This window comes from Dermacentor silvarum, chromosome 8 (assembly GCF_013339745.2).
Source record: "Dermacentor silvarum isolate Dsil-2018 chromosome 8, BIME_Dsil_1.4, whole genome shotgun sequence".
NCBI classification, from domain to species: Eukaryota; Metazoa; Arthropoda; class Arachnida; order Ixodida; family Ixodidae; genus Dermacentor; species Dermacentor silvarum.
The window spans coordinates 51,892,227-51,916,710 of record NC_051161.1 but is presented as its reverse complement, the minus strand read 5'-3'; the positions used below and the strand labels follow the sequence as shown (position 1 = coordinate 51,916,710).

The window sequence follows — 24,484 nt, the reverse complement described above, 5'->3', positions numbered from 1 at the left end:
TTCTTGGCCACTGGTCAATCCCCCGTAGTGGGTATAAGCGCCATGGAATGTGGAACAGACAAACAAGGTGGCGATTTCCGCTGTGCTTCCATGCTGCTGTCGCAGTTTCAGAGCCGTAGGAATCCCTGTAGACTGCAATTTTTTCATTCTTCTTTTGATGTTCGTTTATTCAGCGCTTCGCGTCCTCGATGCTGTGTTTTGCGTTGCTTCAGCTGTACCGGCGCAGCCACTTCCCTTTCCAGTCTGGCGGCTCCACCGGCCAGCGCTGTCCCCGTGCCACTGCCTCCTCTCTCGGCATCCGAGGCCGCATCCGTTGGCGCTGTTTTCAAGCTGCCTTCCGCCAGCTGCCGACAGCCGCACTAGCCTCGGGGAAGGGCGGGCGTCAGACTGCGGAATCCTCGCCGTGTCAAGTTGGTGGGCGCTGCTCATTTTCACATTTACCGGATACTGCAGCCGCGGCGGTCGTCGCTCTTCTCGGCAGCAACATGAACGCGTGGGCACTGGAAACCGGTGAGTCGCTTGGTTTCTGTAGAACCTTGGTTATAGTTGGCAAAAAAAAAAAAAAAAAGTTTGATATTGCGAGTCGGGCTTGCGCGTTCTCTTACACGATGTTACCGAACACGGCAGGCGCTTAACAGTCAAGGACGACTATTCGTTTAGCTGAGAGCGGCCCAAGGCCTACAGTCGCGCCGGCGTGAACAGACGCGCTTGTCTGGATAGCAAAACGGCGGGGGGATTCGGCCGCTATACTCCCGGACAACTTTCTGTGGCTATGAAGGGAAAGCTACGGAGGCAAAGCGCACGCTTGAGTGAGAGCGCTTCTTAAAAGAGTCCCGCGTTTTAATCCATGTCACTTTAGGCTAAGGAAGAGAAAACATAAACACCTTATTAGCAAGAGTTAAATAAGACAGAAAACACCTCCGAGTGTAAAAGTTTACTTATTTTGCTGCTTTTCCCTTCCGCGTTTGGGCAAACGCGAGACCGCCGCACGTGGAAGCTACGTCGATTCAGCGTCTGTTCCGCGAGTAACCAAGAGCACTGTCAAACGCTGCCGGGCTACTTGGTGCCGTAACACATGTGCAGCAGTCACGCCCCCGTAGCTTTCCCTTCATAGCCACAGAAAGTTCTTCTTCTTCTTTCTGGGGTTTTACGTGCCAAAACCGGTTCTGATTATGAGGCACGCCGTACTGGAGGGCTCCGGATCAATTTTGACCACCTGGGGTTCTTTAACGTGCACTACAACGCAAGCACACGGGCGTTTTTGCATTTCGCCTCCATCGAAGTGCGGCCGCCGCGGCCGGGATTCGATCCCGCGATCTCGTGCTCAGCAGCGCAATGCCTTAGCTGTCTGACTAAGCCACCAGCGGGTGCCACCGAAAGTTGTCCGCTAGTATAGTACCATAGCGCGGAAACTTGAGCAGGCTTGAAATTGCGCTGTGTCGTAGTGAGTGGCAGCACGAACATGGTCGCTGATGTGGATACGCTATGATTTTGTCACGTTTTATGCTGTGAAAACACGTTTGATTGCTGTGACGCACTCACGCTCCTTTCACCCTTCCACGGGCAGTCGTTCCGGCTTGGCCAGTCACCTCCCAAACCGCATGCAACGCTTGCTTTGAATTCGAAAGCCCGGAGACAAATTGGGCTTGTCTACGCCATTTTATATAGGTCTACACTATAAAACAGAAAAAGAACACAGAACGTCTGTGGAAAGGTGAGATCGCACATGGGTTGCTCAGAAGCGAGCCGGATCTTTTGAGCTGCTCTATTTAAGGAACGAGTGAGCCATGGTACAGTAAAAGTGAGCGACGGTTCTAGACGAAGCCGTGCCGAGCCGTTCCGTCTGAACCGGCTCTTCTGGGTGCGACTTCGGCAGTTCTCGGTCTTTCTCCATGTTATCGTTGGAGTTCCAGTCAGCTCGGCTCGGGCTCGGCTGCCGTTCTGTTTCTGTTGACTGCTGCTGCTCTCACCCGTCTCCGCTCCGTTAGAGTGATAGCTCCACTGAGATCATTGGTTCACGGCGCACAGGGGCGCGCGGTCGCCCAAAATTGCGGTGCTAGCGAAACATAAGCGCGCAAGCGAACGTTCGTAAAGCACGATGGCTTTACGAACGTTCGCTTGCGCGCTTATGTTTCGCTAGCACCGCAATTTCGTCTGCCGTAGGCAGCACGGCGAGGCGGGAGTGAACGCCGCTTACTCAGGGACGTTACCAGTTACAGTATAAGAAGTAATTTTCCGCCAAAATAAGAAAGGTTTCCGAATCAAGAGCGAAGACGTAATCTTAGACTTAAGTTTTTTTATTCAATTTATAACAAGCAAACATGAATCAATGCTTCAGATTATCAACGACCGGCGCATTATCAGTCCTCCCGTTTGGATCACAAATTTAAAGTTCGGCCATACACCCCCAGGATCGCTTTGTTCAAAAATTCATTTTTCCCTAAAACGATTTCTGAATGGAATTTGTTGCCACCAGATTTGGTTGGCCGCAAGATTGCGGATTTATTTTATGAATGTTTGTGCCCCCGAAATAATGCCAACAAAGGCGCTGCGGGTAATCTCAAAAAAAAAAAAAAGTTCATTAATGCTACCCCACGCTTCCAAATTAAAAATTTATAATAGTCACCAGACGTAGTCCAAGTGCTTATTCTGCTGAAACATATATATATATATATATATATATATATATATATATATATATATATATATATATATATATATATTTCAAAGCCAAATAACTAGGCTACGCATACCACAGGTTATAGATTTTAGTGAACCTTTGAGCTGTTCAAGTGAACCGGTTCATTTCAGCTAGAGTGTAGAGTGTGCCGAACGGCGCTCTCCCGCTGAGGCGCCGCGTGTGGAAAAATTCTGCGAGGGCGCTGCGAGCGAACTGGATTGGGGCGGAGACGCGCTGCGCGGCATATTCAACGTACTTTCGCTGCGGGCGCCGAGGCCGATTGCGCATAGTACGCTCTTAAAATAGTGCTTTATTTCAACTGCAAATTTATGTTCACACCATCTTGCCCAACATATATATTTTAGGCATGGATTATACAACGCGTCGTCTTCAGTTTTGCTGTCGTTGTCAAGCGCATCGTCTGCTAGCGAGCGCGCGTTCGCTACGCAGACGCTGGCGGCGCCCAGTTTTTCTCGCAGAACGTCTGTGTAGTACATTTTTAAAATGTTTTAGTTGCTTTGGTGCGCCCATGTCTCTTGACGGCGGGTACCAAAGGTAGTTTTAGCCAAGTGAACCACTGTTTTTAACACTGTCTTCTAAAAGCAACTGGCATCTCTGCAACATGAAGCTACGTACGGAAATTTTATTATTGATAGCGTGTCATCTTACGCGCGCTTCTTGTCGGTGGATATTGATCAGGGACAATGATCGAAGAAAACAATATTAAAGCGAAATAAACCAGGTTTATTAGCTGGTGTCGGGAAGAATGACCAATGTATTTCTACGTAATTAAATCAAAGGGTACATTGAGAATGATACAAAGTATATATATATATATATATATATATATATATATATATATATATATATATAAGCAAGTTACGCCTATCCTATATGAAATACAGGATAGGCGTAACATGTTTTTCTCGGAAATCAGACTCGAGAATAATTTATTTTGTTTACACTCATAGAAAAAAGACGAAGAACGCAGCCACCTGTCTTTTTTTTAGTTCAAATTTGTGGGTTTTACGTGGCAAATCCACGATATGAATATGAGGCACCCGGTTTAGATTTCCCCACCTGGGGCTTTTTAACGTGCACCTAAATAGAAGTACACGAGTGTTTTCCATTTGTTGCCATCGAATTCCGCGACGGATTGAACCCGCGAGCTCCAGTTTAGCAGCGCAACGCCGTATCGATCCACTATACCGGGTGTTCAAAATTAATCTTTAGGGAATTTTAAAAATCTCCTGTGGCAGTTAGTACAATTGTTATTGATTACCTGGGTTATTCGAAGAGGTGGACATTAGTAGCAGGAGCAATCGAAACACCTATTCAACTTATTAACAAAATTGATTAATGAACTTCTCAGTTAATTACTTTACGACAAATATTGCAATTTACGAATTGAAGCCGGTGAGGTTGCAAAGCGTATCCACTTGAAATGAATTTCCAGAATGACACCAGAATGACACCGACTGCGATAAATCACCCCGTACCAATTACTCCGCATTCTGTTACGCGAGGAAGGCGGAAACTTGAATAGAATGTTGCGCTGCAGTTTTTTTTTTTTCAATAACAATGCTTCCCGTAAATCTGAGTACCCGCCGCGGGGGCTCAGTTAGCTAAGGCGTTGCGCTGCTGTGCACGAGGTCACGGAATCGAATCCCGGCCGCGGCGGCTGCATTTCGATGGAGGCGAAATGCAAGAAGCCCGTGTGGTTGCGTTGTAATGGACGTTAATGAACCCCAGGTGGTCAAAATTAATCCGGAGCCCTCCACTACGGCGTGCCTTATAATCAGAACTGGTTTTGCCACGTAAAAAACCCAAAAGAAGAAAGAAATCTGAGTACAAGGTGCCGGATGGGGCAGATATGCTTTACTTGTTTGAAGCGGCAAGCAGGAAGCTTAGTTACATATGTTTCTCCGTTTGCGTTTCGCAAGACCTACTGATGGAAAACTATATGCGGAACAATGCACACGAGAGATGCTTGCTGCTTGAAGAACGAGAAAAATTTGTTCCCCAAAGGGAACCGTAGTAGAATGAAAGCCGGCACTGCGGCCGCAATGCACGCGCAATCAACGAGCGGCATTAAAAAATAAAATGAAGAGAAAGAAATGAATTTATTCCTAAGACATATATACATGTCATATTCAATTATGAAGACCATTTGAGAGGTCTGAACGCAAATACCAGCGCGCGAAGTAGTGCAAATGACCCTACCGAGCAGTATCGCCAGCAGTTTCCAACGGCGCGACCTTGATGCGGCCCAATCCACTTCGATTGCAGCGCCGCCACAGTATTTTTCCACGTCGGGCGCCTCACTGCAAAGCATGCGCCGCCCCAGCCGCTCGTCCCACTCGACCATATTCTAGTACACTCTAATTTCAGCGAACTGAGCGGCTGCGCCGTTCGCTCCGCTAGGGTCCCCCTAGCTCCGCTAGGGTGCCTCGATGCCAGCGCCGCCGTTCAGGGTGGTGCCAACCTTTGACCGCCCCCGCGCCGCCGCTTTCTCGCTGCGACGCCATATTGTGTCACAGCGAGCCGTTGCGATTGCTTGGTGCCGGTGCTGAGTTCGAGGCACAGTGCGCGCGGATGCTTCGCGGACGCTTCTACTTGCTAGACAGTGTTCAGCCGCATGACTGACAAGCTATCAAGTGCATCGTATCGACATGACGGGCTGTTGTGTTCCCAAGTGCGCCGGATCGACGCGTTGTTTCGACTGCGTTGTTTTGGCTTCCCCCGGGACCCAGAGCGACGGAAGAGATGGGAAGCCCAAGTAAAGCGCGATCACTGGAAGGCAACGGATAACTCTTGCATTTGCGAGGTAAGTGTGACGAATGTTTAGACTACCGCACCGTGTTTTTCATTTAAATAAGAAAGTATTCTCTGATCCTCGCTCACGTACCTACGTTCGCTCACGAACTAAGTAAGCACTGCACCGATGCTGTCTGAGTAGCGTATGGTTTGCGAGCGCGCGTCGCATAGGCTTTTTTCGTTTTGATGGGCGCAGTCTGTACCCTTATTTTAAGGACTGACGAAGATGCTTAGCCGCGAAATAGTCTTACATTAGCTACGAATCGTCACGTAAGCCACCTATTTTCCTTTTTCACGGGAAGCACACATCGTGTGTGTCTCTTGTTTCTTTTTTTTTTTTCGGTACTGGTTATTTGGGACTAAAGAACGCAGTGCTTTGTCTGGGGAGAGCGGCTGTTTTGTACGTGGTAAGCGAAACATTGTGATTTTCTCTGATTTCTCAGGAGATATCTTGCGGACCTCAGGGTGTTACGTTACATAGCTGATTTTTTAGACTTGTACATATTTGTAGCGTGGTGATCGTAAGCCGATGGTCATTCGTGCTCATTCCCAATCGTAGTGGGTACTGTGACGGTCTTTAAATGCCTGTGCACGGTATGCCCAGGTGTAGTAGAGTTAATTAAGGGGCATCATGGGACCAAAATGTTTCGGCGCTTTCTGGCATGGTGTCTGTTGTAGCCTGTGCATTTCTTCGAAACGTGTGAAGCGAGGTAATACAGCATTGCTTCTGCTAAAATTTATTTTTAAGCACTGTAATGGGTTCTCTGTATTTACAAGGCAACTTTTCATATCAATAATCACTTTTGTTGTTTTACCTGTACTTAGAAACACTTTGAAGAGGACCAGTACGAGGGAAATCGACGGGATGGGCGCCGTCTGTTAAAGTCAACAGCCCTACATCATCATGGACTATATTTTCGAAGTGAAAAACATTGCTAAGCTGTATTTGACTGTCTTAGTTTCATTTACGGTTTTTGTACGTGATATGTATGCAGTGTTGTTTATTTTTTCAATGTAGTTATCAGTGTTCTAATGGTTATTTATGAAATGTTCTGTACTCGCCATCGATGTGTTTGGCTGATGCGACGTATTCGATGGTAGCTGATGTATGTATTCTGGCTTGATATCTGGCTGGATATCTTGATTAATATTACCCGCGGTTGCGTTTTCTTGTTTGCATTCTTGTTTTCGATTTATATTGTGTGTAATAAGGTTGATGTACTCACTTGAACCCCCCCCCCCCCATGTAATGAAAAAAAAAAACTCTCTCTATCCCGAATTGTGTGTCGAGCCTACCTTGCGAATTAATTTTTTATAAGTAAATGTATTTTGTGCATCGTTTGATTTCTTGTGTGTACTACGCAAGATGAACACAGACAAGTTACGTTGCATTTTTCTCTACAGCACTAACTAAACCTTATTTTCACATCGCAGTTATTTTTTACACCAGCTTAATCCTGTCAGCACACAGTTTTGTGGGCAAAAAAAATTGCGCGTAGATATCGTCAAATAATTGCAACGAACGCGAAGAGCACGCGCAACGCAAGGGAAACTAACCGCCGTGCGCGAGTGGCTGGCAACGGTAAAGGAGGCGTGGCGTGTAAACCAAAATACAACAGCGAAAAAGAAAAACCTCCACACACAGGGGGTCGCAAACCTTATATACCAAGCATCGAAGCGCAAAAAAAAATAGTGCGTATTTTAAACATACACACGGCATATTAAATGTGATTGAATTAGGCAACTTGGGGCATGTTCCCGGCGCCATACATTTACGTCTTCGACCTTCGACGAGTTAACGGCTATTGGTTATAAAGATATGCAGATGGGACACCGATAAAAAAATCCTCATCAAGGCAAAGCACTTGGAAGCGCGCCGCGAGTAACACTTTATGAACGCAAGCGTAGCTGAGTCTCAACTCGTGTGACACAATATGGCGGCGCCAGCGGGGTTGTCTCCACCCTGGACGGCGGCGCTGGGCATCGAGGCACCCTAAGCTCCGCGGTGTGGTGTGGCCACCTAGTGGTGATTGTGGAAAACCCTGAGCGAAAGTGGTCGCGCGGTACATTTGAAACTGAAGACGCACTCGCCGCGGTGCTCAGGGCAGGAATACTTTCTCGGTGGCGCGGTGGATCAAGGAGCCATAGCTTCCTGTCGCTCAACACGAGGTTGCGGGTTCGATGCTCGACCGCGGACGCCTGCATTCAGATGGGACCGGATTGCAAGAAACCTAGTGTAGTAAGCCGAGCTAATGCACCGGAGATTGCACCGTTATATATATCATGTGTGTATATATAATGTGCGAATTTTGGCTCGCACTCAAAATTCTCACAAAGCTGTCATTTTGTTTTGGATGCGCGCTAGTATGACGTCTGGGTGCATTACTACTTGCCTGCCAGGCATAGCACTTCTCTCCGCGAAACGTATCCACACAATAGTCCTATGAATCAGCTAGCAGGACGAAAACCGCGCAGAAATCTAGCTTCTTGTCTGGAAGTCCAACGTTAGACCTTTTCCTCGTACCTTTCACAAAGAAGTAACACATGCAATGATCTCGTTCCTTCGGGACACAAACGTTTTAATTAAAGAAGCGAAATCATTCAGCGGAACAAATGACAAAAAAGCTGTTCCCAAATCGTGGGACGAACTTATCCGTACTTATCCTCGTTCGCAGACATTAGTTAGAATTAAGACATATTTAAAGAACACAAAAACAACAAATAGAGAGGTTTGTATATCCCGTGTTTACTTTGCTCTCTGCGCTTCTCTTAACGGCGACAAAAAAAAAAAAAAAAAAGAAAAGAAAAAGGAAGAGTACAGAACGTATATAGTGCACACGCGCATGATTCGCAAGGGGTCTGATGGTTTTCCTGATATTACTAGGTCGTCTTGCGTACATTATCATTTGCATTTATTATTATTTTTTCTGTATCCATCCCATATCTGTCGGGCCTTCCAACATATCTTAGCTGGGAAAATGTACTCTCAACGACACAGCGACGGTTCATAACTCAGAGCAACGTCAGGGCAGTGTTCGTTGCAGGTCGTGGCGACCAGCCATCATGCCAGCACGTGAGTGCTGCCCTCGGCGCTTCGTTCTAGCAGATATTTTAAGAAAAAAAAAAAAGTGTCGGTGTTAAGTGTGGGAAGCCGGTCACGTGAGAGAGAGAAGCGAGGTGGGAAAGGCAGGGAGGTTAACCGGAAGAGATTCTGGTTTGCTACCCTGCACTTTGGGATTGTGAAGGGAAATCAAGGACGGAAAGAATAGCGGAGGGAAAAATGCGGAGGTAGAGAGGGAATGAGAGAGAGAGAGAGAGAGAGAGAGAGAGTGTGTGTGTGTGTGTGTGTGTGTGTGTGTGTGTGTGTGTGTGTGTGTGTGTGTGTGTGTGTGTGTGGTGTGTGTGTGTGTGTGTGTGTGTGTGTGTGTGTGTGTGTGTGTGGTGTGTGTGTGTGTGTGTGTGTGTGTGTGTGTGTGTGTGTGTGTGTGTGGGTGGGTGGGTGGGTGTGCGCGCGTGCATACATACAAAATAGGGCCGCACGATTCATCTGGAGGAACTATAACTGCCATTCAAGCGTCACTCAGATTAAAAGTGATATTTCTCTACAATCTTTAGGCACCCGCCGTGACATCGCTCCAACATTGTATGTACACTCCAATAGATCATGTTCCTCAATTCACCTCGATGTCCCATCCCACACGTCCAAAAGATTGCACAATCATTTGAGTTTTACACGGATCTATGGTGACACTTTAGCTTTTAATTCATCAGCACTTCCACGAGCCATCAGGTTATGGAATAACCTACCAGACAGCATCGTATCTGTGTAATCCTGATACATTCCATCACCAACTTATTACATATTTCACTGAGACCGTTGTTTAGCATGTCTCAGTTCATATTTTGAATTTTTTTTCCTGATTTCCTGTTAAGCATTTCGTTTCCTTTCTATGTTACATTTTGTAGGCCTCAGATCTGCTATAACCCGCTTTAATGAATTGCGCACTTATCCATGCGTCATGCGCCTTTTATTTTATCGGGTGCTTTAAAGTGTATACCATATTTCTTGTTATTTCCGCATTGCTTAGTCTCCTCTTCTTTACTGCGATTATGTGCTCAAACTTTATTTACCATGTATTGTACTTTTTCGTTTTCATCTGGTTGTGTATGCACTGTCGGGACTGTTTCGCCCCCCTTACACAACGCCTATATACGGGCCTGTAAGGTGCTTCAAATAAATAAAATAAATGCGTGCGTGTGTGTGTTCGTGTGTGCGCGCGCGTAACCTCCCTGCCTTTCGCATCTCATTTTCTCTGCCTGTGTGTCTCTCTCAACCGCGCTGTGATTGCGTGCAGGCTCGAAGCTGCCGCCGCTTGTTCCCGGCAAACTGCGGCTGTACAGCATGAGGTTCTGTCCGTACGCCCAACGGGCACTCCTGATGCTCAAAGCCAAGGGTCTGGAGTGAGTACCGACAGCTGATTCAATCTTCACCTGCTGCGACGACCTTGCGCTTCTGGCGGAGCCACGAGGATAAACCGATGCTCCTGCACGTGTCTAAAAACAGCCGGAAGCGTGAAAGAGCCCTGATAGACCCTAATATAGAGTGTTGTTGTAGACAACTGAGAGCGATAATCGAACTGCGACCGGCCGATATCAGCGCTGGGGGCGAGCGCGAGGCCTCTTTGTTCTGGACCATAATCAAGCTTGTCGTATTGTCACCTGGCATGCATTAAGGGTTGCTCGACCCAGCCGAGGAGCCATAATGGCAGGTTTAAGCGGGAAACATTTTTACTTCCATGTTGGCACGCTCTGATCTCGTAATCGACATTTACAATTAGTGGCAGGACCAGCTTAAGAAAAGTAATGAAGGTTAATTCTGGTGACCAGTGGATGGGTCAACGACTCTTTCAGCAGCATCCTTTACGCTTCTCGCAAAGCGTGCCATTTTTCTCGCGTGGTGTGCAGACAAAAGGACGGCCTTCGGGATTCGGAAAAATGTGCTGAAATAGTCGGTGTACCGTGTGTGTGTGTGTGTGTGTGTGTGTGTGCATGCGTGTGTTTGTGATTGAGTGCGTTGCGTGTGTGAGATGTGGTTTGCGTTCCGGAAAACCCCTTTCGCTGCAAGATCGCATCCACATCACTTTTCGTAGAACACGTTCCCTTAAGCTGTCATAAGTTTCAGCAGGAAACATACGGCTTTGTGGTCAGCAGCGATTGCTCGGGCTAAGAAGTAACGGGCTAAGAAAAATTGCTCGGGCTATGAAGTAACGCGTCATTACAGCGATCTGCTCTAAAAGACTCAATAACCGTCTTTTATGAAAGTTACATTTTATCTACGTATTGTCATGCTGTTTATTTCGTTGTATTGACTTGATTGACTCCTGTGTGATCGCAGAAACTCTAGAACGTGTCGTTCTTTCTTTCTTTTTTAACACGAAAGTGTTTTATGCCGGGGTCCACCAAGACTTCACTGACGTATTTCCGTCACGGAAATACGTCAGCTTACAATGTACACGAACATAATACAAAGAAAGAAACCAGAAGAAGAAGTTCCACAAACATGCAAAATTTGGAAATCGAACCCACGACCTCTCGGTCCGCGACGATAGATCGCCGAGCGTTTAACCCATTGCGCCACAAACGCATTTGCAGAGAGCTACACAGACGCGCCTTATATATCTAACACTCCTCCGTGTACCCGCGCTCTTGCTCGGGGCGGTGCCGCCGCCTACGAGCAGAAAAAGTGGTCGCAGTTTCACCTGAAAGGCGAAGCATCAATTGCGATAGCAAACTTGTAGAGAGCTATACGGAGTAATGATATTAGCTTTATCAGCTGTATAAACTTGGACATGCAGCAGCATCGGCAACACGCAGAACTGTTGTCGACGCCATCGGCGTTTTGCCCGCGTTCGCTCAAAATGCGTGCGGCGTTGGTGACTGTTGCCAGAGCCTGTGATATAAATAGGCACTTGGTGCCGCAGCTAAACATCGCCTCCCTTCCCTCCCCTCCCCCCCCCCCCTCCCCCACGGCCTCTCGCGCATCGGAAGAAGGTGCGTTTGCTCTACATATATGGTGATTGTAAAGGAGAAAAGAGACGCCTACTTCTGCAGCCCTGGGCCTCCCCTCTGGCAAGGAGGAAGATCTCCTCTTCCCCGGCCGACACCACCTTTCTGCACTTCGAGGCGTCGTGGAGTTCCTTGACTCGTCAGGGCTCTCCGCACGCCTCTAAGGACATTTCTACAAGCGGGAAGGCCTCACGGCCTCCCACCCCACCCCGGGCCTGACCGGCCTGGCACAACACCCCTGCAGACTCTGCAGCACACCAAGGCCTTCCATCTCGGCCTGATACGTGCCGCCTATGCCTGCCGGTTTTGCTTCTCCCAGCCATGGCGACTCCACTCTATCCCTTCTTTCTCTCCCACTTACCCCTCCCCGTTGGCGCTGAGCCGTGCTCCCTCAAGGGCTGCAGAAGATAGCGCCAACCTTTCCCTTTCCCTCAAGAACCACTTATCATCATCCCTTAAGCGAGCACGGCGCGGAACGCGCGTTTGTTCTCCGCCGTGCGTTCACTCCCCGTGAAAGACGCGCCCCTCGCGCCCTTTCACTCGCACATACAGCGTTCGGCGCGCGGCGACGATTTCTTCTCCAAATGACGTCATACGGAACCTCACGGCGACGGCGACGCCGATGGCAGAAATCTGCTTTTGAGTGTCCATATAATTGCTATCGCAATAAAAGAGAAGTACTGCATTATGACACTAACGCGCACCGACAGTGAACGCTTCGGTGGTCTCAGCACTACGACGCCTCGATGCCAGCATTCGAAGGGACGCTGGCATCAAGAAGCACTACCAACGCCACCTAGGTGGCGTTCACCGTATTCAGCACAGCGGAGCGGGGCCTCCGCAATTAGCTCTGAAAATGTTTCTGAAGTTGATCGCGGAGGCTGCAATTACGACGCGCTGTACGCGCTGATTTGACTCGGTGACGATTCAGTTACGTGCTTTGTCTTGCGTGTTGTATTAGTGTGTCAGTTACGTGCTTCGTCTTTCGCGTTGTGCTAGCGTGTGCAGCGTAGTGCAGCTTCCATATGCACGACGGTTGCTCATGGTCATCGACGTTGGTAGTCGTGATGGAGGAGACGTGCCACCAGGCGTCAGCGTGGGTGCATCAACGCCTAAGGGCGCTTTAGCCACAAAACACCAATAGACATTATATATCAATGTGCAATAAACATTACACTACTTCTGTGAAGACACGTTTCACTTTCGTGTTCTATACCGATTCCTATATAAGAGGGATGAACCACATTTTTTTTAACACGAAAGTGTTTTATGCCGGGGTCCACCAAGACTTCACTGACGTATTTCCGTCACGGAAATACGTCAGCTTACAATGTACACGAACATAATACAAAGAAAGAAACCAGAAGAAAAAGTTCCACAAACATGCAAAATTTGGAAATCGAACCCACGACTTCTCGGTCCGCGACGATAGATCGCCGAGCGTTTAACCCATTGCGCCACAAACGCATTTGCAGAGAGCTACACAGACGCGCCTTATATATCTAACACTCCTCCGTGTACCCGCGCTCTTGCTCGGGGCGGTGCCGCCGCCTACGAGCAGAAAAGTGGTCGCAGTTTCACCTGAAAGGCGAAGCATCAATTGCGATAGCAAACTTGTAGAGAGCTATACGGAGTAATGATATTAGCTTTATCAGCTGTATAAACTTGGACATGCAGCAGCATCGGCAACACGCAGAACTGTTGTCGACGCCATCGGCGTTTTGCCCGCGTTCGCTCAAATGCGTGCGGCGTTGGTGACTGTTGCCAGAGCCTGTGATATAAATAGGCACTTGGTGCCGCAGCTAAACATCGCCTCCCTTCCCTCCCCCTCCCCCCCCTCCCCCACGGCCTCTCGCGCATCGGAAGAAGGTGCGTTTGCTCTACATATATGGTGATTGTAAAGGAGAAAGAGACGCCTACTTCTGCAGCCCTGGGCCTCCCCTCTGGCAAGGAGGAAGATCTCCTCTTCCCCGGCCGACACCACCTTTCTGCACTTCGAGGCGTCGTGGAGTTCCTTGACTCGTCAGGGCTCTCCGCACGCCTCTAAGGACATTTCTACAAGCGGGAAGGCCTCACGGCCTCCCACCCCACCCCGGGCCTGACCGGCCTGGCACAACACCCCTGCAGACTCTGCAGCACACCAAGGCCTTCCATCTCGGCCTGATACGTGCCGCCTATGCCTGCCGGTTTTGCTTCTCCCAGCCATGGCGACTCCACTCTATCCCTTCTTTCTCTCCCACTTACCCCTCCCCGTTGGCGCTGAGCCGTGCTCCCTCAAGGGCTGCAGAAGATAGCGCCAACCTTTCCCTTTCCCTCAAGAACCACTTATCATCATCCCTTAAGCGAGCACGGCGCGGAACGCGCGTTTGTTCTCCGCCGTGCGTTCACTCCCCGTGAAAGACGCGCCCCTCGCGCCCTTTCACTCGCACATACAGCGTTCGGCGCGCGGCGACGATTTCTTCTCCAAATGACGTCATACGGAACCTCACGGCGACGGCGACGCCGATGGCAGAAATCTGCTTTTGAGTGTCCATATAATTGCTATCGCAATAAAAGAGAAGTACTGCATTATGACACTAACGCGCACCGACAGTGAACGCTTCGGTGGTCTCAGCACTACGACGCCTCGATGCCAGCATTCGAAGGGACGCTGGCATCAAGAAGCACTACCAACGCCACCTAGGTGGCGTTCACCGTATTCAGCACAGCGGAGCGGGGCCTCCGCAATTAGCTCTGAAAATGTTTCTGAAGTTGATCGCGGAGGCTGCAATTACGACGCGCTGTACGCGCTGATTTGACTCGGTGACGATTCAGTTACGTGCTTTGTCTTGCGTGTTGTATTAGTGTGTCAGTTACGTGCTTCGTCTTTCGCGTTGTGCTAGCGTGTGCAGCGTAGTGCAGCTTCCATATGCACGACGGTTGCTCATGGTCATCGACGTTGGTAGTCGTGATGGAGGAGACGTGCCACCAGGCGTCAGCGTGGGTGCATCAACGCCTAAGGGCGCTTTAGCCACAAAACACCAATAGACATTATATATCAATGTGCAATAAACATTACACTACTTCTGTGAAGACACGTTTCACTTTCGTGTTCTATACCGATTCCTATATAAGAGGGATGAACCACATTTTTTTTAACACGAAAGTGTTTTATGCCGGGGTCCACCAAGACTTCACTGACGTATTTCCGTCACGGAAATACGTCAGCTTACAATGTACACGAACATAATACAAAGAAAGAAACCAGAAGAAGAAGTTCCACAAACATGCAAAATTTGGAAATCGAACCCACGACCTCTCGGTCCGCGACGATAGATCGCCGAGCGTTTAACCCATTGCGCCACAAACGCATTTGCAGAGAGCTACACAGACGCGCCTTATATATCTAACACTCCTCCGTGTACCCGCGCTCTTGCTCGGGGCGGTGCCGCCGCCTACGAGCAGAAAAAGTGGTCGCAGTTTCACCTGAAAGGCGAAGCATCAATTGCGATAGCAAACTTGTAGAGCTATACGGAGTAATGATATTAGCTTTATCAGCTGTATAAACTTGGACATGCAGCAGCATCGGCAACACGCGGAACTGTTGTCGACGCCATCGGCGTTTTGCCCGCGTTCGCTCAAAATGCGTGCGGCGTTGGTGACTGTTGCCAGAGCCTGTGATATAAATAGGCACTTGGTGCCGCAGCTAAACATCGCCTCCCTTCCCTCCCCCTCCCCCCCCTCCCCCACGGCCTCTCGCGCATCGGAAGAAGGTGCGTTTGCTCTACATATATGGTGATTGTAAAGGAGAAAAGAGACGCCTACTTCTGCAGCCCTGGGCCTCCCCTCTGGCAAGGAGGAAGATCTCCTCTTCCCCGGCCGACACCACCTTTCTGCACTTCGAGGCGTCGTGGAGTTCCTTGACTCGTCAGGGCTCTCCGCACGCCTCTAAGGACATTTCTACAAGCGGGAAGGCCTCACGGCCTCCCACCCCACCCCGGGCCTGACCGGCCTGGCACAACACCCCTGCAGACTCTGCAGCACACCAAGGCCTTCCATCTCGGCCTGATACGTGCCGCCTATGCCTGCCGGTTTTGCTTCTCCCAGCCATGGCGACTCCACTCTATCCCTTCTTTCTCTCCCACTTACCCCTCCCCGTTGGCGCTGAGCCGTGCTCCCTCAAGGGCTGCAGAAGATAGCGCCAACCTTTCCCTTTCCCTCAAGAACCACTTATCATCATCCCTTAAGCGAGCACGGCGCGGAACGCGCGTTTGTTCTCCGCCGTGCGTTCACTCCCCGTGAAAGACGCGCCCCTCGCGCCCTTTCACTCGCACATACAGCGTTCGGCGCGCGGCGACGATTTCTTCTCCAAATGACGTCATACGGAACCTCACGGCGACGGCGACGCCGATGGCAGAAATCTGCTTTTGAGTGTCCATATAATTGCTATCGCAATAAAAGAGAAGTACTGCATTATGACACTAACGCGCACCGACAGTGAACGCTTCGGTGGTCTCAGCACTACGACGCCTCGATGCCAGCATTCGAAGGGACGCTGGCATCAAGAAGCACTACCAACGCCACCTAGGTGGCGTTCACCGTATTCAGCACAGCGGAGCGGGGCCTCCGCAATTAGCTCTGAAAATGTTTCTGAAGTTGATCGCGGAGGCTGCAATTACGACGCGCTGTACGCGCTGATTTGACTCGGTGACGATTCAGTTACGTGCTTTGTCTTGCGTGTTGTATTAGTGTGTCAGTTACGTGCTTCGTCTTTCGCGTTGTGCTAGCGTGTGCAGCGTAGTGCAGCTTCCATATGCACGACGGTTGCTCATGGTCATCGACGTTGGTAGTCGTGATGGAGGAGACGTGCCACCAGGCGTCAGCGTGGGTGCATCAACGCCTAAGGGCGCTTTAGCCACAAAACACCAATAGACATTATATATCAATGTGCAATAAACATTACACTACTTCTGTGAAGACACGTTTCACTTTCGTGTTCTATACCGATTCCTATATAAGAGGGATGAACCACATTTTTTTATACCTCTTGTATAATTCCAACAATCTTGTGCTCACATTGTTTTTCCGACGCCATCGTGAAGTGGGGCGCGGGTGATAAGTAGAATATATTTTGGCATTTTCCCGTGTTGCGCCACGAAAGAGTCGTTGACCATACTACAATGTAATAGCGGCGACGGGAAGACGCCTTGACATGCAGGAGCTACAGCTTTTTTTCCAGTCTTACGACGTTTCCGATTTCATTTGATTGCATCAGAGCAAATTGCACGAAAAAAAGAAGCGCGGGATGCTGCGATACATTACGCACTGATGTAGCAACCCAGCTCCGTCATCTATAGCACTGACGAAGTGGCCTCGCAAGACTTGGAATATGCCGCTACACGATCGGGTCAGCTTGTCACCGCCACTGCTGCTCGTCGTATCATCGAAACGTGGCTGCTGCCGCCTGCATGGCTTTCGGCTTGTGACGCGCAGCTGGCGACGGCGCTGTAGCGCGTGAGTGCGATAAAACGGAGAATCATCCACGTGTGCGCTGTACACATTCCTTTTAACTGAACTTCACAGTGTTACTGTTAGTGCGAAACACGAGCGAATGGTGATAACGGCTTGTAGCAGGACCCGCACGGCCAACAAGCTTCTTATACGCGTGACCTGAGCTCGCCCGAAAGTCTTATTCTTCACGGTGGTGACGTGATGCCAATATTGGCCCATGGTCGCCGGCGTTATGCAAAAGGCCTATATTGACTGCTTAGAGACGTTTGCGACGAGTTCTTTATTGCGCAACATTTTCCCATCGCGGCATTTTATCAGTCTTTGACGATTTAACAATTCATTGTTGGTGGAGATGCCGGTGACACGATAGCTGCCAGCGTTTTCAATTTCCTCCAATTCATTAATTACACCCTGTCTCATAACTCGGTTCTGTTGAAACGCCGCGCGTCGTTTTCAGCCACGAAGTGGTCAACGTGAACCTGCTTAAGAGGCCCGAGTGGTACAACGACGTGCTTCCCGCCGGTACTGTACCGGTGCTCTACCAGGACGAAAAGGTCATCAGCGGCTCCATGCCCATCGCCGAGTACCTGGAGGAGGCCTACCCGCAGCCCCGCCTCCTGCCCAGCGATCCGTACCTCAAGGCACTGGACAGAAGCTTTCTGGACGTGGCATTACCCGTGAGTGAACGCGGGCTTTCAATGGACAAACCCGGGGCTTTCAGGACGACACTAGATGCATGGGGAGTACTACCGCTGACACTTTTCAAAGGCATTTCTTCTATCGGCTCGCACTTCGAAAGGCCCTTTCCCAGGCTCCCACACTGGTTTCCCCTTTTCGCACTACTGTCAAACTAACGGCCATTACATTCAAGCTATGGTGAAACTAACGGTAAAATCATTAATCAACTGCACATGTAACAGCTCCTATAGTGCTTTACAGGTTAAGGAGCCACCTTGAATTTTCCCGCAACGTAAGATGCAGAAGCTGGACACGTATCTGATATAGTTAAAGTACCGGTGGAGGTCGACTAGTTTTTAAAACCGGTGCTCTTCTAGACTCTGGCGCTTGTCACAGATCTGGCGACTCACTTCCGGGAAGCGCGTCGCAAACCGCAAGACACTCTGACAGGGCTTTTTACTGTAGTGCGTGCAATAAGAATTGAGAGAGCGATGAAACATTATTGTTGATTAGCGGGGATTGATGAGCAGCTGGCAGCTGGCCTCAGTCCAGGTCTCCTCTTTCGGCGTGCTTCAGAGTGGATGTGATGTACGCTGCCATATATTCTTGGTCTTGAACTGTGGTGGCTGCAGTCACTCACTTCATGCATAATGCAGGCGCGTAGCCAAGGCGGGGGGGAGGTCTGATGGGGCTTCAGCCCCCTCCCCCGAAATTTTTTTCGTGCTGGCATGCACCGCCGACCAAAACAACCACCGGCGTCGGGAATCATTCTGGATTTTGTCTACAATGTCTTTTTCACGCTCGAAAAGACACTTCGGCACGAACATTGCGAACTCGGGCTGGATTTCCTGGCAACGTCCTTGCACCTGGAGTCACATAACGCAAGGAGCCCCATCCGAGCACAAAGTTTCAAGGGCTTTTCGATAGCGAGCGGGCGCGTTGCGGCATCTCGCAGCGGCCGCGCAATCTACGGAGAGCATGGATTTCAATTCCGAAACTTTATGGGTATAAAGTTCTTATAAACCTTTGACGCGAGAGGTGCACTGAGATTTCCAAAGGCTTGCTTTAGATTTTGAATACTGGAACTTTATGGGTTTAATGTTCTTATAAACTTGGGCCAACATGCGCTCACTGGAGCCCTCGTGTCGAAGCCGTAACATAAATGGAAGCATGCGCTCGCAATCTTCCACACACACGAAAATACTAAGTATCACCATGACTGTCAGCTGGCAGCTGATAATTTTCTCCAAACATTTTCAGGAAGCACGCCCAATGTGATCGATCAGCTGGACCAGTGCAGGCAAAGTAAAGTTAGAGAAAACAGAAGAAAGTTAACGGCCTATTATGGAGGCAGTTCTTTTTGCGGGCAACAAGGTCTGGCTCTCCATGTCCATAGGGGCAGTGGTCCTATGGATTTAAGCGGAGCCTCCGCTAAAAATACTGGTATTTTGAGAGCGCTTCTTCGCATGGTGAGCTGATTATGGAGATGCATATCTGAAGGACCATTTGGAAAGTTGCCCCAGTAATGCCTCGTATTTAAGCCCAGATGTACAAAACTAAATTATAGAAATCTGCGGTGAAATTATCAAAGAAAGCCTAGACGCCAAAGTAAACGCTGCAGGCTGCTTCTCCATACTTGCTTACGAAACGACGGATATTGCTGGAATCGAACAGCTTAGTGTTTGGGCAAGGTACCTAAACAAGGATGCCAACGACATCGAAGGAGTTTTTTTAGGTTTGAGCACCGGAATAGAGGCCTATCTCATTGCGAGTGCAGGTTCTATGTAAATGTGTACAAACTTTTGCAGATTCTAGTCACCCTTCCAGTGACCACTGCCAGCGCAGAGAGAATATCTTTAACATGAGATTACTCAAAAACTACTTGCGCTATACAATGTCTGAGGAACGCATGGTTAGGCTGGTGATTCTATACGCCCATAGAGACGTCGACATCAACGTATCCGAAGTCATTGACCGCTTCGCTAAACTTCCCCGTCGAGTGAAGTTTGTCCTTTAGATAGCGAAGTAGCAAAAATCAAAACAACTAAAAAGCTGTGTTCCTTCAGGTCCATAAACTCGCAATTATGAATACGCATGACTGTTCGTCAGCTTTTAAAACCTCAGAAAATTTCACCGTTTATTCTAACAGTTAGCATCATGATCAAAATTATTATGCGAATACGAAAATTACGAGGACACCAATAACCAATTTTGAGCGACCTTGCTCATCGAAAGCCCGGCCCACGCGGCGTTTCTCAAGAAACACACTCGGATATTCGGTAGTTCAACTTGCCGCATCATCTGTGGCTTTCGTTTGGCCTTTTATTTTTAGCTGTCTGCTTTTACTTCTTTTTTGAACCAAAGGAATACCCTGCTTTAATATTGGATGCAGAATATTTGTTGCCGCTCTGCAGCAGTGAGTTAAATTACACATTTTCGTACTGATTTCTGCATTATTACTCTATTATTCTACCCATACGGATCTGTCGCGACCACCACATGGCCCAAGTACATATCACGATTTCTGCCATCATAGTTTTGTTCTTGCCTGGATCGTCTGTCTTTCTATGCGCAAAGTTTACTATCTGTGACGGCGCAACATGTTTATTTGTCTTAGTTGACGCATTATATACAGTGACGTTTGCTTAAATACGTATATTTACTGGAGACTTATACGTATATTTAAATATCTTGTTGCGAGCTTTTGTGTATATAAGCAGTGAACTTTGTTTCCAGCGACAATTTTTTGCCCTTTATCGAGATTTGTATCTTCGCATTTGTATATTCCATTCTATCTTCGCATTTGTAATGTATATTTTGCAGACCCCTGCTTTTTATATGTACTTACTCACTCTTGCGTATATAATCTCGGTGTAATTACAATACACGACCAGTAACAGCTGCTCCTGCGCAATCTATTGCAACGAAAGACAGCGTCATTGAGGTTTTTCCCTGGCCGTTGCATATATACAAAAATGTAAACTAGGTTCTTGAATGACAGTTTCATCAAAATATTTGTGCTCAACGTGTTCTTTTCATGGCCTTTACGTTTTTCATATCAGTTGCATGCACTGCTTTGCTGGTTTCGAACTGATATAGTCCTAAAGTTCGTGTGATATTTTCTTTACCTAATATATAGACAAAACAAAAAAAAAAAAAAAAAAGCGCGGTAGCATTGATACCAGTTATGTCTGCCACCATTTTTGGGACGTACGAATATATATTTATGAAAAAATACACATTTTACTTGACAGTGCGTAGCGTTCAATAATTTGTTTGCAGCATCTAATATACAATGACATTGGCAATGCAGTTATTATTCGTGTATTCGATCCTGCGCAAATTCCATAAGGAGGAGGCCGCGCAGCAACGTGACCCCCCTCCCCCTCTTCACGAACAATATTTCTGGCTACGCCACTGGCATAATGCTTAATGAAAGTGAAAAGCTTAATGCATCGCAACAGACCAATTGAAAACTACAGCTTCCTACATTGTCAGAAAGCAGTACCTTCTGCCATAAGAGAGAGAGAGAGAGAAAAATCTAATTCCTCACATTTTCCCCCATTCTTTCCACTTGAAGTGTACAACTCTGATTGGCAGCATCTCGTTGAAGAGGGGATCGAAGGAAGAGCACTGGGCCAACTTTGTCAAGAAGATTGCGCTGTTTGAGAAAGAGCTTGGCAAGAGGAAGACGACTTACTTCGGAGGTACGTATGCGACATTGTCCATTATAACCCCCCGAGTCTGAGCCTAGGCGTAGAACTTGAGTTTTCAAGAAACTGCTTCCACCGAAGAGCAAGCAATTGTTAGAGGTTGAATTCCTTTATGCTTTAATTTCAGTTCGCTTCCATACAAGGTACCGCACAGGCGTATACGTGTATGAGAGCACAGGGGTCATATTCTGGATAATTTTCTGAAATATCGCTCGGAGCGCGTTGATTGGCTAAATTATCACAAGGGACGAAAGTAATTATGCACCTACCGTGAGCGTCATTCTTGTGTCGCATAGTTATTGATTTCATTGGCGTAATGGCCGTCGCATACCTATGATGCGTCGACCTGGACGTTACGTCGCGGGAAAGCGAATCTCCGTGAAAGGGATCAATCGAGACCTCTAACAATATTGCCGCAGCATCCGAAGACAGTGGTTAATTCGTTAGCTTTTACGCACCCTATGTTTTTTTTTTTTTTGTCGTTCTCACTTTCAGTCCTTTGTTGTGCGTGTTGCAAATGTTGCAAGCAACGTTGCGTTGGTGGTTGAAATGAAAGAAAACTGCAAAAATACTCATTCACCTGAAGAAAAAAAAAATAACTCGTAGCAAGAAAGAGCTAAGCGAGCGGAATAAACTACATAATTTCATTAAGGCAGTGCATGCGTCCAGTGATCTGGAAGCGCGCTGCTGACGTGATTAACCGGACATAACCTTGAATAACCGTACGCAGGCGACCAGCCGGGTCTGGTGGACTACGTGATCTGGCCCACATTTTCATTTGCTCGCGCCTTCAGCACGCTGTACCCCGAGCTCAAGATGCCGGCTGCCGAGGAGTTCCCGCTCTTCTCGCGCTGGCTGCAGGCCATGCGTGAGGACCCGGTGGTCAAGGCCATCATAAACGAGGACCACGTGTTGCTCTACGCCAAGAGTAGCATAGACGGCGAACGAGACTACAACGCTGGACTCCAGAAGTAGGACGTCGCGTCGTGTCGTTGATGTCCCTGTGCACGTGCAGGTTATGCAGCTGCCGCCCCACTTATCTGGAACGCGGCAACGGGGCTTTCCACAGCGTGGTGGCGAGAATCAATTGAGCCCACCGGGAGGGAATTTCCTGGCGGGCTCGAAATGACGTAACATTCCGCACATGAGAGTGATAGAGGTAGAATTTATATGAAGGAAGCTATACAGAGGTCTGCATAAGTGGGCGAGCTCTAGCTTTCTATGAACAATGGGGGGGGGGGGGGGGGCAGTGCCCAGTGTTGATACATATGTATCTATGTAGGGGTTGTTGAACGGGCCAGATAATAAATGAGTGAAAATTATGCTCACAACATTGCGGCATTCTTTGCTTTATTGCCCGGCAATTTCGGTCGGTGGCCCGACCTTCCTCAGTGGTTACAGGCAAATCGTCGGACAATAATTGTTGGGCAATAAAGCAGATTACCACGAAGCTGTATATATCCCAAAGCCTCCACGACAGTCCGCAGAGCACAGCTCTGGCGATATACGTATAGGTGCAGTGAGCGCTTTACACTCTTCATTTTAAGTACGTAGGCCGTTTAACGCGTTACCGGAGCTCTCTCCTTGCGGTGACCAACCTATATGGGTCACGCTTGTTTTCCTGCTCGATGCTCGTACGCTTACAGCAGGACTGGTTACTTCACGTGCATACACTCCGTTTCGTACATCAGGCTCAACGCTGTGGAAGTTACGCAAGAAGTACGGTCACCAAAATGTATCACTCCGCGCGTTCTGTCTATGCTTCGCTGCGCGCCAGCGGCGTTTGCTCGCGCGAGCTTGGACGTGAGGCTGCCGTGACGAGCAGCAATTAAAAAGCAATGAAAAGCAAATTGATATAAAACAACGTGTTAGCAGCCGTATGAGTACATGGTTTGTTTGCTTCTAAGGGTAAAGTCATTTTTTTTTTTTGGTTCAAAACTGACCACATATAAAGAACATTTTCGCAAAAATCGGCCAATAAACACCCAACTACTTCTAAGTGCGAACGCAGCCACTGCAAAAAGTATCTGTAGCCTTCACAGCGTTGCATCTGATGTATGAAACGGAGTATAGGAAAAGTGCAGAAAGCAGCCAGCCCACTGGCATCACGACGCGTCTCCCGAATGCCGTGACCGGATAGACAGTATGTTTCACGTACACCGGAGAAGCTTTGCGCACGCAAACATGAGTTCTACGAACATGAGAGTTCTACAGTTTCTGCGTACGTGAAATTAACACTGTCTAATAAGTGGCCGGCGTGCTTTTAGATATCGACTCGATTCAAAGCGATGTGATGTTCAGCGACGGTGGTGAGCGAACGCTCACTGCATAAATACGTGTTTCTGTTTGTGAACGCACGTGTTACTTAATCCATTGCAACAACCGTACTGAAATGATGCCAGTGGAAACCACACTGGCTCGATTTTTTTTTTAAAGGCGAAAGTCTTAGGTTTCTATGTTGGCGATGACCTTCGCGAAACTATGCCGTGACGAAAAATGGCCTAAGCCGCAAAGAGTAAAAACACGTCTAAAAATGCTTGGATTTACGTCACATTTATCAGGGAGGTTCCTGCAAAGAAAAAATGTCAGTTTCGCCCTAAGGGCGAAGCAATGAATGCGATAGCAACACAGCAATATCATACGAAGTAAGGTGAGCGGCTTTGGTAGCAGTATGAATTGTAGTAAACATGAGCTGATTAAGTAAGCAGGTGTGCTGCGGCGTAAGTAGACCGACATGAAGAGAGACTCTATGACCACGAGAAGGCGCGTGTGAAACGGTGGTGTTGATGAGAAGCGCTTCCCGTGGGCAGCGCGTGCGAAGGGACACACCTGTAGCGCTGCACTGCCGATCCGGGCAGCATTACGTGTGTAGCGTGCGTTGGAAAATATGGCCCGACTATTACTAACTGAATGAATAAGCGTGGTGTGAGCGCGCACAAACAAACATGAATAGATCACGCTGAATGACTGCAGACGACTGTCAAAACGCTGGCAGCAAGCGCAAACGCCGCAGCGGCGAAGGCACGTGCGGTCTACCGCT

At 48.4% G+C, this 24,484-nt stretch overlaps 1 protein-coding gene across 1 annotated transcript; it reads left to right on the top strand.

Moving 5' to 3' along the window:
* The first annotated feature begins 173 nt into the window (after nucleotides 1–173).
* LOC119461219 (glutathione S-transferase omega-1) lies at nucleotides 174–23,828 on the top strand. The gene is made up of 5 exons (XM_037722445.2): nucleotides 174–510; nucleotides 9,853–9,958; nucleotides 17,511–17,730; nucleotides 21,312–21,438; nucleotides 22,175–23,828. Exons 1-5 carry the CDS (start codon nucleotides 189–191, stop codon nucleotides 22,417–22,419), a joined length of 1,020 nt encoding a protein of 339 aa, XP_037578373.1. The 5' UTR covers nucleotides 174–188; the 3' UTR covers nucleotides 22,420–23,828.
* Nucleotides 23,829–24,484: the final 656 nt, after the last annotated feature.